The 17,003-nt window shown below is 41.0% G+C and overlaps 1 protein-coding gene and 1 long non-coding RNA gene across 3 annotated transcripts in view; both read right to left on the bottom strand.

Moving 5' to 3' along the window:
* Nucleotides 1-17,003, bottom strand: part of LOC126386840 (uncharacterized) — a 191,900-nt gene that overhangs the window by 24,362 nt on the left and 150,535 nt on the right. The window lies entirely within an intron of this gene.
* LOC126386822 (sodium- and chloride-dependent taurine transporter-like) overlaps nt 1-17,003 on the bottom strand; it is a 45,467-nt gene that overhangs the window by 24,362 nt on the left and 4,102 nt on the right. The window contains exons 2-4 of the mRNA XM_050039417.1: nt 6,661-6,890; nt 6,416-6,550; nt 511-599 (exon numbers count right to left, since the gene is read on the bottom strand). Of these exons, the coding sequence (XP_049895374.1) occupies nt 511-599; nt 6,416-6,550; nt 6,661-6,889 (453 nt within the window). The 5' untranslated portion in view covers nt 6,890. The remainder of the gene's footprint in view (nt 1-510; nt 600-6,415; nt 6,551-6,660; nt 6,891-17,003) is intronic.

Here is a 17,003-nt window from a genome sequence, read left to right as displayed (position 1 = left end):
TGAATCTTGTATGCACACCTACACATATATCAGGTATACACACACAAACACTCAATTTTTCATGAAAGAGAGATGATGACACCACTGATCTTTGTTCTGCTGCACGCTGGGCATTTGAGACACTGGATCAGCCATCTTTGACCTGATACACTCTTTGAAACACTGGGTAAGTATATTTGTGCTCAAAGTAAATGTGAAACTGATGTTTTTGGATTTGATTTGTTTTATCAAACAGAGGAGAGCTTGCAAAGAGCAATACATCCCTTAAAAAAGCAGGAATGATCTGGTTGTCTAAGCGATGCCAGAGCTACTTTATCTTTCTCTAAGTAGTTTTTAACTTTGGCAGGAAATTCTCATCTATATTTCTTATAAACCTTTCATTTTGCTGATCCTAATAGTCACAGATGGTAAAAAATCAGAAGTCAAGCTGCCCTGATAAAAGTCCTGGAGTATCTCTACAGTGTAAGTCATTTATAATCATCCATCAGAGTTCTTCTTCCCCAAACCTACCTGGAACAGGTAATAGAGACCCCAGGCCAGGATGACGATGTAGTAGATATTCAGCAGGGACACGATCACAATGGAGGCGTAACCAATACCTGCAGACAGGAGAGAGGTCACGGTGAGGATACAGGAAGACGTCAACAGTCCAGTGAAGCGGCCAAGAGCACTTAAGGTCACAATGTGAACTGACTTTAAGGTGGCAGGTAATTTTCTAGCAGCAGCAGCAGAGAAAGCAACAGACACATTTTTTAAAAAGTAAATAATGGCCTTACCGGAAATATGATCAATTTTATATAAACATGTACTTTTTTTTTTAAATAACGTTAAGAAGAACCTTATATTTAAAAAAAATGAAATATCTATATCTTATTTTTTTTTTATAAAAGTAAAGAATGGCATTACTAAAAACCTTTAATACATGAAAAATGTAAATAATACAAAATATATCAAAGTAAATAATGGTCTTAACTAAAACATTTTTTAAAGATGTATAATTTTTATTTTAAAAAACATTTTTATAAAAAGGATGAAATGGCCTAAGCTAAAAGAAAAAAAAATGTAATTTTTGTTTCATTTGAAATAAAAATTTGAACAATTTATATAATAACAAAAATTATATAAAAGCAAACAATGCTTTAAAGACAAAAAATATAACACAAAAGCATAATTTTTATTAAAAGATTTTTTTATATAAAAGTAAGAAATGGCCTTATCTAAAAGAAAAAAATATGTACACATTTTTTTTATTTAGAATAAAAAACTTGTATAAAATAAATATAATGTTTATGTTAAAACATTTCAATAAAAATAAATAATACCCTTCACTAAAAAAAACAAAAACAAACACAGAAAAAATTCAAAAATGTGGGAAATATGTTTAATTTTTTATTTAAAAAATATTTTTAAGAGTAAACAACGGCCTTAACTAAAAAAAACCATTAAAATATGAATAATTTTTATACTAACTAAAACATTTTTATAAAAGTCAATAAAGGCCTTGACTAAGAAAAATGTTTAAAATACTTAAAATTTTTATATTTAATTGTTTTTCAAATAAAAGTAAAAGTCTAAAAAAATCTTTAATATATGTATATTTATTTTTTATAGGAGATAAATAAAATAAAATGGCCTAAAAAGAAAAAACCTTCAAAATATGTGCAACTTTTGTTTAAAAACAAATAAATAAAATTATAAAGAATAAATAACAGCCTAAAGTAAATAACAGCCTAAAGTAAAACCTCCAAAATAATACGTAAAATTTTTATATTAAAAAACATCATCTGGGGCTCGATTAGGGCCCAACACAAGACTGTCTTTGTTCCCATGTGAATGAATGATGAATGACATTATCAGTTCCCCTCAAAGACCCACAGTAATCACCATATTAGTCACTGTAGTGTCGTGCATTTTGTGCAACAAGGGGGGGTTTAGAGCTTCATTTTGATTGGCCAGAAAACAGGATGTTGCAGCAGTGAGTTCATGATGAAACAAGTGTCAGGTTTCATGAAATGAGAACCGACACAGATGTTTGGTGGATAACATGATGTGTGTTGATTGTGTATCTTCACCACACAGTCATTTCTACATCTCCCTCAAGAAACAAACAAGACTAGACTTTAATTTATTTTTTTGTCTTTGCCTTTTGGTCCTTCTCTTATTCAGTGCCGTCAGAGCTGCGTTTGTTCAAACCCACAGAACTATATTATATAAAATGCCTGAGGCTAAATTACATGAATACGTGTATGAAATGATGTAAATCTGATGCAACGGTGCAGCTATAAAAAGAGGCTGAAGAAAATGAAGAGAAGAAGAGAAACTCAAATGTCAGGAGGATCCAGGCTGGTATGTTTTTCACAGCAGCTTGTGTTCATAAATACGCAGAGTAAATTTAGCCTCCTCAAGGTCTACTGCAATCATGTTTTAGTTAAATTAACCTTCAGTGACGCTTCAATCCTGTTTGACACGTAAGAGACCGATGAGCTGACTTTGATTGCGTCGATAGAGGCCTTGAGACAGAGCGGACGGTAAACACAGGATCAAGGCTGATCTTTATGTGTGTGTGTGTGTGTGTGTTCTGGCGTTTCTAACACACAAGGCTACAAAGATAAGAAAATGGGAACAGGTGTAGGAGTTGGGATTTGGGTCGAGATTTAAACATGGATTAGGTTTTAGGTCAGAGGTTAAGTAATGATAGTGGCCACTGAGGGTCCTCACAAGTATATTAGTACAATTTATGTGTGTGTGTGTGTGTGTGTGTGTGTGTGTGTACTATCAGTCGGCACACACCGCCGACCGAGGCCACTCATCCAAATTAATGTCCTTTAACGTCATTGGCCATCTGTGTGTGTGTGTGTGTGTGTGTGTGTGTGTGAGAGAGGGTGTATGTGCTTCGGTCTTTGTAAACTGTCCGCATTAATTTCAGAGTGTGTCTTGTGTGAACTATTTCACCATCGCATCATGTCCTTTTAATCACTCAGCTAATTAGCAGCTGCAAAGCATCTACACACTAAACACACACACACACACACACACACACACACACACACACACACAGCCTTGCTCGGATCACATGGAACAGTGCTGATCAAACAAACAGACGCATCCTCCTCCATGATCTCATTTCTCATCTGTTGACCTCGGCTGACCTCGCTCGCTGTGTTTACACTAACAATTGATCCTTTAAATGCACATGACCACTGTTCAAATGTACAGTTTCACCTCACACGCGCGATGATTCCGGGAAGGATCATGTGGAAGAACAAAGTCTCTTTGGAGGACTGAGACTGAAGAATCAACTGTCTGTAATATTAGTCTGTTTAGTGTCACGGTGATGTAACTTGGTGCTGTTGAGCCTTTTAAGAAAATATGATTTATATCAGCCGATCTGCATCATCATCATCATCCTCTGAAAGTACATGTCAGTGTTACACTGGGTTTGAAAAGAAACTTTATAACGAGCAGACAATGTCAATCTCTGTTTTTTTCCCCTGAGTGTCCAATATAGGTTTTTGTGGGTCCGTGAACGCAGCACAGGTGGAAGCCTTCTCCTACCCTCAGCTGCAGTTTGCAGTTTTGAATCACAAGGTGGGTAACTGATCAGTTAATCCGATCAGAGCTGATCAGATCAGACTGATGGAAAGAGGAGCAGCTGTTTGCGAATGAAAGCAAACTGTTAGACCCAGTGCTAATGGTTAAGTTTCACTTTCACTGCGCCTGACGTTCTGCTGCTCCGTCTGTGCCCAGAGTAGCTCTGAGCTCCAAAAGTGCAGATGTTTTAATCACGGCAGGCCGCTACAATTAAATAATTGCCTGGGAAGCCCTGCCTTGAATTCGTATAGGAAACTGTTCTTCTCCTATCCTACTGCGGAAAACAGCGAGCACATTGACGCTCAGGGCGCTCTGCTCGTATACAGAAGTGTTTTAGGTTGTAATGTTTTGGGGAAAATGCATGTTTGGAAAGTACTGAGCAAAACGCCTCACATCATCTCTTTTGTGTCATCTTTTTTCCCCACTGTCCAGTTGGATGATTTGAGAGGCGGGCCTTCTGTGGTAGTCATGACAACAGGTTCACAGTTGGTAAACAATGGAGGAGAAACTGGTGGTAGCGGTTGCTGGATACCCAGAGCTATGCGGCCCGACGATAGACGGAGTCAAACTAAAATATGCCTGGAAACAGCCATCATGGAGGAGAAGCTCCTGGACCAACTGGTGGGACTCCCCATGATCCACCCTCTTTTTTAGGGTCTCATGTACCCACACAGATCTCTGTTTATCTGCTGACAGCCTCTCACCCTCAACCAGAGCTACAGCAAGTACCCTCTGCCTCAACATGTTAGGAACTAGCTATTGATTACTGGGGGGAAAAAACGGCGATTGATTACACGGGTCACATCTGTCACACCTCACAAAGAAGATATAGACACACACTGTGACATCTCAAACCCAAAACTCTGCTTTCCCTGTCTACATGTTAACAAAAAACAAATCAACATATTCGTGTCAGTGTGGATGAGGCTTTGGTGAAAGGGTGTAGCATAGGCAAAGGAAGAGCCCATTGAATTCTGGAGCGGATCCCAATGACAGGGTGGATACACCCATTGTTTTGATTTCCATTACATTGTGAGATAGGGCATGTGGCTTTGGCAGAAGTATGTGCTCTCCGAGTGGCAATCTAGTTCTCTGTGGAACAGATTGGATTGGAACGGACAGGCTCTGATTGGCTCGGCTATTTTCAATGAGGACGACACGAAACCGTTTTCAGTCCCTGAGAAATACGTGGGCAGAGATTCAGACGTCTGGAACCACATGTCTCGATTCTCTCTCTGATCTCTCTCTCATTTTAGTTCAAATCCAAAATGCTATATTAGTATTTTTTTAAGCCATGTTTACACAAAGGTGTAAACAACTTGAAGAAGGTATATATAGAGTGCTCTTCCTTCTGTCTCCTGTCTTCCTTTTGTCTTTTTTCTCATCTCTTCTCTGGCTCTGATTCTTTTTATTTTCCATTCTCTCCTCCTCGTTCCCTCCATTTTGTCTCTCATTTTCCCCTCCTCTTCCGTCTCACTCTTTTCCCTCTGTTTGTCCTCCCTTTCTTTCACTTCCCTCTTTCTCTTTTTCCTCTGACTGTCTCTTTTCCATTCACCCCCTCTTTCTCTCTCCGTCTTTATTTCTCTCCCCCTTTCTCTCGTCTTTATCAATCCATCTCACGGCTCCTCAGATCTCGCTGCTCTGCTTCTTTTCTCTCTCTCTCTCTTTCTCTCTCTCTCCATCTCTCTGATGTGTTGCCGCGCTGTTGCCGTAGCAACGCGTGATTTGGGACACTCTGTACACCGGCTCGGGCGTGTGTTTGTGTGTGCGAGACGGCGGAGGGATAATGTGTCTGAAAGGAAGAAAGACCGTGTGTATATGTGAAAGTGAGAACGGCAGCAGAGGTAAATAATTAAATGAAGATAATGAAATAACAAACGGTTACGACGATAGGATTACTGGAGTATATTTAATGAACGAGGGAGAATATAAAAGAGGTTTATGCATGTTTGCTCGAGACGAATCGTCAGTATGAATATTAAGAAGGAGAAATCAATAAACAGTGATGAATAAATTAACCTTAATCAGCTGATAGTGAACAGGAGGAGAGGAGGAGGTGAGAAGAACTGATGAGGGAAATGGAGAAAGAGAAGTGGAGAAGCTTAGGAGGGAAGACTAGGAAGGATGTATGATGGAGGAAAGGAAGAAGGTGAGACTGAAGAGTATAGCTGGGCAAAAAAAAACAAAACATGTCTCACTCCGACGGCAGAAGTAAAAATCAGGGAATCCATCTAAGAACTGTAAATGTGTTTTCCTGGAAGAGAGGAGGTTTTCACAGGAGAGGAGGTGAGAGCTAGAGGAGGCAGAAGCAGAATAGAGGCCTCAGTGTGTTGGTGTACCAGCGCAGGCCTGGTTGCCTGGTAACGGTTGCAGGGTAAAGTCTCAGCAGTCTGATTGGAGGAGAGCCTGGTGTGACTCAGCCTTATGTTGCACAGCCATTCCTCTGTGAAAAACAACAGAGGTCTGGAAAAATTTAAACCCAGTAGTTGGGCAGGAAAGAGGCTGTTGACACCGTGCTGTGTGCTCATCAGTCATCGGCGAGATGTCACGGGGGGCGGGGCAGTGGGCGGGGCTATAGTCAGAGCTATGACAACAACAGAACACAGCTGGTCCAAACAGATATTAAACTGTGTTTGCTGTATTTGCAGTGAGGTGCGGACTGTAAACTGCACTCTTAATAAGACTCTTAATGGTGTTTAGTGATGCATGTCCAGGAGCAGTGTCTGAGAGAGACACACCCACTCTTTCTGCTGCTCTCTAAACCCATTCATGCAGGGACTGCCCCCCAATAATCAATTCAATTGACTGATGAGGAGCCACATACCAGTAAAGATGGGGCACAGCTTCTCCCAGCAGGTGATGCCACCCTCGGAGGTGAACTGACCCAGGGCGACCTCCAGGAAGAAGACCGGCAGACCTCCGCCAAACAGGAAAATGAAGTAGGGGATGAGAAAAGCACCTGGGTGGAGTGAAAACATAATCAGCATGAAATCAAATCGGAACAATGTGGAAAACCAGAGCTGGGTTGATAAGCAAACCCTCCCTCTATGTAAATAAATAATGCCTTACCTCCACCATTCTTATAGCAGAGGTACGGGAAACGCCAGACGTTCCCTAAACCAACAAAGCCGCCAGCCACAGACAGAACAAAGTCCAGCTTGCTGGCCCACTTCTCCCGCTGGGGGTGTTTGCCCTCTGCCTCGTCTTCAGGCCGGGTGCCAGGGCTTTTACCGGGAGATGGCTTCAGAGTGTCCTTATGGAAATCCTTCAGGCACTGAAGTTTCTCTTTTTGAGCCATTCTGCAGAAACAGGAGACAGAGGAAGAATCCAGTGAGAACTGATCTGAAATGAATCCACTGACAGCAGCTTTTAAATACTGCCGCCAACACATTATAAGCTCAGCAGACTTTCAGATTAACAAAAAACACTTGATGGTGGCTGGCTACCTGCCAAAATGGCTGACAGACCGACACATGAGCCGCAACTCAATTTTCCAGCATTTCACTGGTGACTGGTGGTAGTTTCTCAGTCTTTAGGCGTTTTCAGACTGGAGGAACTTTTTCAGAGTTCTAAGAAACCCCCTTTTGTTGAGTCTGAAGCACAAGAACTAAGAACACCTAATTTTAAGACCATAAAGTTGGTTCCCAGCTAGGACCAAAAAATAGCAGGTTTTTTCTTGACCTGAGACACTGACTGTGATGACATCAGTGTGCCTGTCACACTCTACAGGTTGGAAAGAGAGGATGAAGAAGGCAACAACAGAGATGTCAATTGAGAAATCGTCAATGAGCTTGCAGTGGTCTCATCAATAATTGTTTTTGATTTTGGTTGTACTGTTTACCTCCATTGTGCATTCAAGGATCAGAAACCATGGATGGAACCAGTTCAAGAACCAAAGCTAACTTGGTGCTCCTTTTTCAGGGGTACTCTCCCAGCGCAAGACGAACCGTGACTGACGTAACTGTGCCTTGAATGGTCGAACTTAGCCAGTTAACCACCATCTTTAAAATCCCAACAGACAACACAAACAGACCGACAATGACGTTCAGGCTTTACTGAGCCTGCAGTCTGCTAGTTGGAGGTTTTCTACCTCTTGAGCAAAAGTGAATGCCACAGCCCTTTTCATCAGTTTTCTCTGGTCATGTAGCACCAATACACCTTTTTCACAACAGACATTTTGACATGTCATAGTAGTAAAAGCACAGGTGTGTTCCTTAACATTAATGTGAGCTGCATTCCATTTAGGGGAGGCCCTGGTATTGTCCTTACTGGAATAACTTACTGGGACACTTAATGGAACTGAGCCATTGTTAATGTTATCAGTTTCACCTGTGCTTTTTCCTACTATTCATTCTTTCATTTTCTGTAACCGCATATCCTTCTAGGGGTCGCGGGGGCTGGAGCCTATCCCAGCTGACATAGGGCCAGAGGCAGGGTTCACCCTGGACAGGTCACCAACCATTCACACTCACATTCACACCAACGGACAATTCAGAATCACCAATTAACCTGCATGTCTTTGGACTGTGGGAGTAAGCTGGAGCACCTGGAGGAAACCCACGCTGACACGGGGAGAACATGCAAACTCTGCACAGAAGGACTCCCCCACCCCAGGTTCGAACCAGGAGCCCTCTTGCTGTGAGGCAATGGTGCTAACCACTGCTAGGCCGCCCTTTTTTCCTACTATGACGAGTCAAAATGTCTGCTGTGAAAAAGGCCCATTTGAAAAGTATTGGCCTGGAGGGCCATCAGTTCGAGCTGATTCTTGTGGTTTGGCTTCTTTAAATTAACTCTGGTCTACATCGGGAAGTCTGAGTGTACAAGTGGCAACACAAGCCCTCACAATACCATTACCTAACCACAAAGCTACACTCTTGGCTTCGCTGCTGTGAGATTTGTTGCCAAAGCAAGCACATACAGCCTGTAATGATAATCATTAGGTTTGATTTAATTATATTACACATTTGATTATCGCATTATCTGTGCCAACACTGACTGTTAAACATAACCTGCAAAACCAGATCATCTAAAAACTGATTCCACTCAAAGGATGCAGTTACAGGAACTGTGGCGTTGCTTCCTATCACATTAGAAAAACGTACTTGGTTGAGTTTTTGTATTTGGCTCATTTAAGTTCGTACTGGTCAGGGTGGTTATTTTACGCCAGTTCTGGTCAAATGTTATTGTGATCTGAACTAAAGAAGGGACGAGGTGCAGAGATATTGAATACGAGTCAAAATATGCCGCCAGATTTGGGTTGGGTTTCAATTGCCGATTTTATTTTAGATGTGATTCAGAGTTTACCAAGGACATTTCAAAGTCATTCAGTGTGACCCAGTTTGCTCAGTGTTGTAGCAACAAAGTGAGTTACTTTTATACATGTATCTGCTCTGAATAAGAGCTGCAGTTAATCAAAGCCAAAACAAACAAACTTTAAAATGTCCATTTAAAAAGGTTAATGTCTAATAGTGTGGTGAAATAGAAAACATAACCCAACCCCCTCTTCCTCCTCCCTCCCTTCCTCATTAAAACTATTAAATGTGACACTGTGATTGCTCAGAATGTCTAAGCAGTGCAATCGAGGCCACAATGACACAACCAGAGCTGTAAATTTCCACCTGACAATGACCATGAGAGAGGGAGAGGGAGAGAGTCAGGGAGAGATAGACATACTTAGTAGTCAGCAGATGTCTGTCATTGTGGAAAATGTCATGTCTTTATCTCTTTCCATCTGCCAGACTGCTGTAACCTCAGTTTCTCTCTTTTCATTTCTTTCATTCAGTCACTCTCTATCCGACTTTCTGCAAGATATTTACACTGAGCAGCATCGATGACAAGATGGCTTTTTCTGTTGCGCCCTACTGATATGCGTATTATTTCCTAGGCGCTGTTCCCAAAATAACAGTTTTACCATAAAGATATTGTAGACACAGAAGCTTCTTTTACCTAGTTAATATGTTTTTTATCATGTTTGCAAACAGAGATAAAATCCATCATAAGTATGACGTGCTTCTTTAAGACAGAAATATTTACAGTTGAATGTGCTGGTGCAGATCTGCTCACAGATAAAGGAGAGAGCCGTTGAACTGAGAAAAAAATCTCACTTCTCTAGTTTCAATAGATTAGCTGATTTCTTCCTCCTTCTGTTTCTACAGATTCAGGTTCAAACCTGCCTGACAAAATGAGCTTTGATGAGAGTTCAACTTTCTATGCGTGTATAAGTAAAGTATACTTGGCACCTATCTAATGATCCCTAAAACTAGTTAATGATTTCGAAAACACTCGCATTTCTCTTCATGACTAACTTCCTAGACAGTTAATTAATAACACTGAGCAAACTGAAACAACTTGCCCTGTGTAGTGTGTGTGTGTGTGTGTGTGTGTGTGTGTGTGTGTGTCGTACATTTTTGTGTGTAAGTATTTCCTGTTTAGAGAGACAGCGGACTCCATTATGTCCATGAAAAACTGTTTGCAGCAGTAGACGGTAATAGCTATGAGTGAAAGTATTATTACTTCCAGTATGGAAGCGGACTGGCATTTTGATATGAATAACAAAACCAGCTACAGAGTATTAGAGGAAATCCTGTAACACTGGCTAATGCTCTGTGACCGTGAAGAGAATGGAATAATAGAGACTGTGTTTATAGAAACACTTGAATGAATTGACCCTTTGCTAAGACCTGCCCCTCGAAGGCAGGTTGATATTAATGTGCAATATCAACAAAATATCCCTTTATTTTCATTGCCTTCTGTCTCGATTGCCACTGATGTGGTGGTTCACTTTTACACTGATCTGTAGTCTTTAGTTCGGCTTTAGCTTTCAAGTATCTTTGTCTTTTTAACCTGTTTTTAGCTGCTGAGTCAGTTTGACATCCTGGATATATTCTTCAAATACATATTGTAAACCCTTCAGTCCCTTTGTCTCTGAAATCACTTTTTGTTTTTCCAAAAGATTGCTGATATTTCTTCAGGTAGTGCAGTTAGTTACAGTGTGGGCTCCAAGCTTACTCTGACAGCTTGACGGACCATTACAAAGGGTCGGAATCTATAATAACATATTCCTGGATCTAAATAATCATCATCTACTACTACTACTACTACTACTACTACTACTACTACTACTACTACTACTACTACTACTACTACTTCGACTTTCAAATGTGTTTCACTCATTTAAAATTGGTTATCTGACTTCAGGGCTCCCTTACTGATACTGCATGTTGATTTAAGGATGTATTTCACTGTAACTGCCTTGTTTTGGCTCATTTTTGCAAAATAAACAAATAATCACTCGACAATCCTACTGCTCATGATAAAAACAGACAGGATGGACATCACTATAGAGTTGGGTGTCATCAGCAAATAAATGAGAGTCAAACAACCCCTAAAAATCTCAGTCCTTGCAGATGATGACCCCCCCCCCTTGGTAACGTACATATCAAAAAGTAGAGGACTCAGAGTTGAGCCTTGTGGCACACCATGGAAGCTTTTAACTCACCTGTATAACAGCTACTGCTGAAAGTTTAGTGAAATGTATCAAATTAGACTTGATTTGGTTACATAGGACACAATACAAACACTAGACAAAAATAATCCTATCTCATCCATTTATCTCTCAGGAAAACAATCAAATAAAGCAAAAGATGCGGAATATTAACCAAATATTTGTATCTTTAAAAAGGTTTGTCTCTACGATACAGGCCTAATTTTCACTTTGAGCTCTTATTTGGCATATTCAGACATCTAGAACAAATAATGTTGCTGAACAAGAGGAGGAACAGAGGGGAGATACAGAGGAGTCGGATGAGAGTTCATGAGATTCACAATCAATACTGATGCACATTAATATCAATTATTAAAGAACTAAGCTGTGTGTGTTAATATAAATAGATGTTTGTTTTGCTACTTTGTTTGTGCATCTTCCTTCAACCTTGTCATCTTCAGGGAAGATTGTGTAATACAGTTACCCTGTGTGCTTTACAATATTTAAACCCTCTGCTGTACAGGAGGTGGTGAGTTTTGTATTACCAGTTCTTTTGGAAAATTTTAATGTAGGTCGTCCAAGCAGTACTGTTCTACACATTAACATTCACTAACTTCCTCTAAACACTAACTATGCTAACACAGGTGCTAGAGGGTAAACATAATGATGATATGATCTAACGTTTTGTTATGGTTAAAACAAATTAAGACACAAATTATACTTCACTTCTTGTATCAACAGAGTCTAATGATCTGGGCAATGCGGCTGCAATCCTCTTAACGTTGTTGACAAATATTCATTGAAGGTCTTAAATCTGGAAAACCACTCTCTGATTTCCATGGTGACATCACATCAGGTCGCCACTGTCTGACCTGACGAAGATCCAGAAGGGATCGAAACGTTGTCCTAATAAACCACAGTTGTGACTTGGAGCAGTGTGCAGGCTTTTTTCCTTTCCTTTTCTTTGACGCTTGTTGACAACCTTGCACCTACCGGTGATGTGCGTATATCTCCTCCTCCATCACATCAAGTCCCCACTGACGCATAGCCATGCCAACAAACTGTGTTTTGCCTGGGTTTTAAGGGTGCAGACAAGCAAACTGCCATGTGGTATTAAGAATACATGTTGATATAGAGCAGTCTCAATCGTGTCGATAGCACTCGCTCTTGTTGTTGTTACTACTCCTCATGCGTTACGACACACCACTTGACAATGCTTGCCAATATCTTGACAATAATCTTAAGTTAGTCCTCCAACAGCATTGGATTGATTGTTTTTCATCTCAAAAACCTCTGTTTCATGTCGCAGCACATTTGTTCTTGCAACACTGGGTTGTGTTAATGTGGTATCTTGCTAACTAGCATCTTGAATCCGTCCTGTCAGTCTTCCAGTTTTCCTTTTTGAAGGACAAATACAGACTACCACCACCTGCTGGTATGGAGAGGTATTTCCTCTCATGCAGGCACAGAACGTACGTGCTAGTTGGCTGTTGGCTGTAGTCTTTGCGGTGTGTTTGAGTCTAAGTTCATGGCTGAGAAATAGGAGACATGAGACAAAGCAACCCTTGGCCTTTGTCACCATTTGTTCTTTGATGCCGGTTCGGTATGTCCAAGCCTTTAGAATAGGCTGGAAAAGAACTGCTGCTCCTTTGCATCAAAAGCTGAGGTGGATCCAGCATCTAATCTGAATGCATCCTGGACGCTTCATTGTGGAGGTGTTCCAAGCCAAGAAGACAAGACAAACACACTGGAGGGGTTACATGTCCCATCTAGCCTGGGAACAGCTTTGGATCCTCCTTGCTGGAGGACATGGCTGGTGAAAGGGGTGTATGGGCTACCTTGAACCCAGATGAGCAGCAGAGAATGGATGGACTTGAGCAGTGAGCATGAGCAGAAGTAGCTGCCATGGCTCACCTTCCAAAGAAAAGAGCCCCTTCCAAAGAAGCTCCATTAGAAAACCCAAAGTAGACAATGTCTTAGAAAGTCCTCAGAGTTACTGTTAGAAATTCCTAGATGACAGCAGTGATAAATCAACAGGAAATATTGTTGCCTACAAAACGACCTCTAGAGAGCGAGACTGGCCGTGGGAATCGCTGTGAACTGTGGGACGATTTAAAAGCTCGGGCCAAAAGCTCGGTGTAAAACATAGAGACTCATTGTCTGGTGTCTGTGTGTGTGTGTGATTTCTGGGCCGAGGCTCATGTAGTGACTTCAGAACCCAGCCAGCATTACACACACACTTTCTAACCACTTACATAACACACTTTCCTATTTTAAGACCATGTACATTTCCACTGGGCTGACCACCTATTAAATCTACTCCTCTCCTCCCTCCTCCTTTGCTCCACATTTCTATCGCTCCTCATCCTCCTCCTATTTTCCAATCTCCACCTCTCTTTCAGTTTTGTTTTGACCACATGTAATAAAACATCATTTTCATTATTGCAAATGAGCAAGCCTTACTGCTTACTAATTTATGAAGAATGACCAACTTGTTGGATTCTAGCGTTTATCATCTAGCAAGGATGATAAATGTCATTATTTTGCAGCTGCCTAAAAATCAGATCTGATATACTTTACAGTATTTAAGGAAACACATGCAAAACCCAGCTGTGCCATTACCCCAGAAACCCCAAATAGCCCACAAATGAATAGATAGTAATTCAACATAATTCATTATGCTTCAACATTAATTATTAGTTCTTATAAACTTAGTAATCTGCCTAGTTTTGTGACTCTGACAGTTTTAATACCCGTGACAGACACACTAGCAAGATGTCGAAGAAGTCAGTGTCTGGGATAGTTTCAGAATTTACAAAGATGACCCCCAAAAAGTCCAGTGCCAGATACAGCAAAGAAAACTGGCGTATCACAAAACTACAGCCATCTTGACAAATCACCTGAAAACTGTTAATAACAGCTTAAGGCTCATTTTACCGTGACTGCCCTCATTATTCCATGTGTCCTTTATGATGTAACAAATACAGACAATGGCACTAGAGTGCAGAGTCAAAAGTTTCACACAACAACAAATGGAGTCCGGTCTCATTCCGAAGTTCTGGCGCTTGGGCAGTGACTTGCGGACACTTATGAAAAAAGCTGTCCTTTCACGTTGGCATGATACTTGGCCGGTCGCTGTTATGGTTTAACTGTGCTCGGTGGCATCAGGGGGAACTGCGGCGGGACAAGAACGAAAGTTAAGGTGGCAAAAGTCCAACAAACCGACTTTGACCCAGGAGAGCGTTGTTCACGTCCCGTGGTATTATAAAGCCAAACCCTGATCTATCTTCCTAAACCTAACCATGTGTTTTTGTTGTTGGAGGAAAAAAAAAACATCAATTCCCATTGTTGTGCCGATTTAGTGCTTTTACTTTGAAAGCGACTGTCTGTAAATGGTAAATTTCTTGTGAAAACGGAAGTGTATTTTGAAAGACGACAATGCATGTAACACATCGTATCTGGACCTGGAAAGTCCATGAGCAAACATTGATACATGACGAGGTCGGAGAGAGAATGTGTTGACTGTGCAAAAGTGGTCCGTCCTCACATTTGTTTTCTTTCTCCAACTCCCTCTCCTTGTTTCCATTACCCATCTTCTCCTACAATTTCCTTTATCATATATTCTTTGTTGTGTTTCTTTCTTTCCAATCTTTTACCCTCCCCCTCGTGAACTCTCTCATACTTCTCCTCCTCCTCCCTCCTCCCTCCTCCCCTCCTCATCCTCCTCTTTAAACTTCTCGTCATTCGACTCCCGTCTTCTCCTCCTTTCTTCCTCCACCTCTTTCCTCTGCTGTTCCCATCCCTGAAGACTTGCATCTTCTTTATTGCTTCTACTCCTCATGCCTCTGTTTGCATCTTCTGTTTCCTCCTGCCCGTTTCCTCACGATCATTTTATCCTCTGCCTCATACCTCCTTTTATATCACCTTCATTTTAGAGAAATAGAAAGAGACAGACTTTATTGTGCATATAATCGCGTGAGAGGAAAAAATGGGACATGAGGAGAGGAAAAGGGGGGGTGACGCAGAGAGAAACAAGAGTGAGAGGGCAAAGCGACCAAATAATAGAGTGAAAGAAAGAGCTGTTAAAAGTTAACTGAGAAAAGGGGAGGGGCGAACAGATATAGACAGAGGTTACTAAAAGGAGAGTGACAGAGAAAAGTGAGTCTCATGCAGATAAAGAAAAAATAGATGCAACAGATACAATGAGACCGAGGAGGTTAGAGACGGCACAGGATGAGGGACAGAAACGTTGAGTGAATGAGTGTGCAAGTGTGAGACAGAGGCACAAACAGAGATAACAGGAAGTGTGAAAAGTTACAGGGAAAACGGAGAGGTGCATACCTTTCAGTCTTATCTGGCTAGAGTCAACAGTCAGTGTTGATTCTTGGTAAGCCTTTTTGCATTCAAAATAGGCCTCTCTCCTGTTTACACACACTGCCAACATCCATCTCATTATCACACACCACGGGACTTAGCTAAGATTTGTATCTGTAACCGACAGCAGTATCAGTAGCTCCAAAATTTTCCAGAGAACCTTGGGTTGTTTTGGTTGTTCAGAGGACATTTGCCCTGACAGAGGTCTCTGCTCTTATCCTGAGTGAGTCAGTTTAGTACTATGCTGGGGCTTATCATAAATGACGTGTCGGCTGCAAGAATGCACCAGCTTTTATCATCTTAACCCTGCATTCATGTCATGTCAGATAGGTGGCAAGTAGGGAGTGCTATCTCAGTTGCACCGAGTCAGATCTTAAAATATTCTGCTGCCAGTAAGTTTGAGTCACTAGATTCTAATGAGTAAAGAAGCTACTCTTGATTTTGCCAGCAGATGGCACTGAAACTGCAGTTCATGAAAAATTCAATACCATCAATGGAGATTTATACGAAAAAATGTTGGTTTATAACTATCATGATAGTTAGTCAACTACAACGGTGATCATACCAGCATCAACTGGGGCTTTAACCATCAACCATTTTCTTTTCGCTCTAGTTCACCCTCTCTGCTGCTAGAGGGCACTTGTGAGTTGTTATCAGTCAAATTAATACAATATACTGCACATACAACATGCAGTACTATGATGGAAGTTTATGATACTTGCATGAAGCAAACATGTTCGCAGCATGTTCTGTCACAGCGCATGGATTCTTGTTTTTTGACACCTGCAATGACACATTTTTGGCCACTGGGTGGCAGCAGGAGGAAGCTGTAAACAACACTGACGCCTTATAAAACTGATATAGTGAACTTGTTAGCAAATAGGCCAAATTACAGTGACGTCGAAAGAACAACAATCACTTCTGGGTAGAAACTGGCAATTGATTTGGATTACAGGTATGTGAAATCAGCAGAACTTGTTTCTTTCTTTTGTCATTTTGAGCCGTATATAGTTAAACATAGCGGTCTGATCTGATATTTCTGCTGTGCTTATTTTATGTATGCTTTGCTGGCATCTTTGATAAATCATATCTACCAGCATGGAAGCAAAGCAATGTACTGTGGGCGGGGCTGCAGCAAAACGCATTTTAGCACATGAGGTGTGGTGACTTTGAGATAATGGCTCCAGTTTCCCCATCTCAAAGGGCCTTCTGACGGCAAGGTGAAGCAGTGAAAATATTCTAAATGTAGCGTCCACTTAAACTGTTAGTGTTTTTTTTAGGTGGAATTGTTGGCTAAAAACTAACTGAAGCAGCGTTTGGTCAGCACCGTTTCATTTTATGTACGTTACCCGGAGGTTTTCTACCTGGAAGTTATTGTAAACAAACATTGTGTTTCAGCCTATAGCTGCTAGAAGATTTTGATTATAGTACTTTAACAGTAATCGGAATTAGACGTGAAAAGATTGGTTGATACCAAACATTCACTGTTCCAGCTTCTCAGCTCTCTACCTTTTGTTACCTTATGTGATGGTAAACTGAACATATTTGGGTTTTA

This window comes from Epinephelus moara, chromosome 24 (genome assembly GCF_006386435.1).
Source record: "Epinephelus moara isolate mb chromosome 24, YSFRI_EMoa_1.0, whole genome shotgun sequence".
In the NCBI taxonomy this organism is placed as follows: Eukaryota; Metazoa; Chordata; class Actinopteri; order Perciformes; family Serranidae; genus Epinephelus; species Epinephelus moara.
Note: the sequence above shows the minus strand (reverse complement) of the source record. Positions and strands in the feature narration are given on the sequence as shown.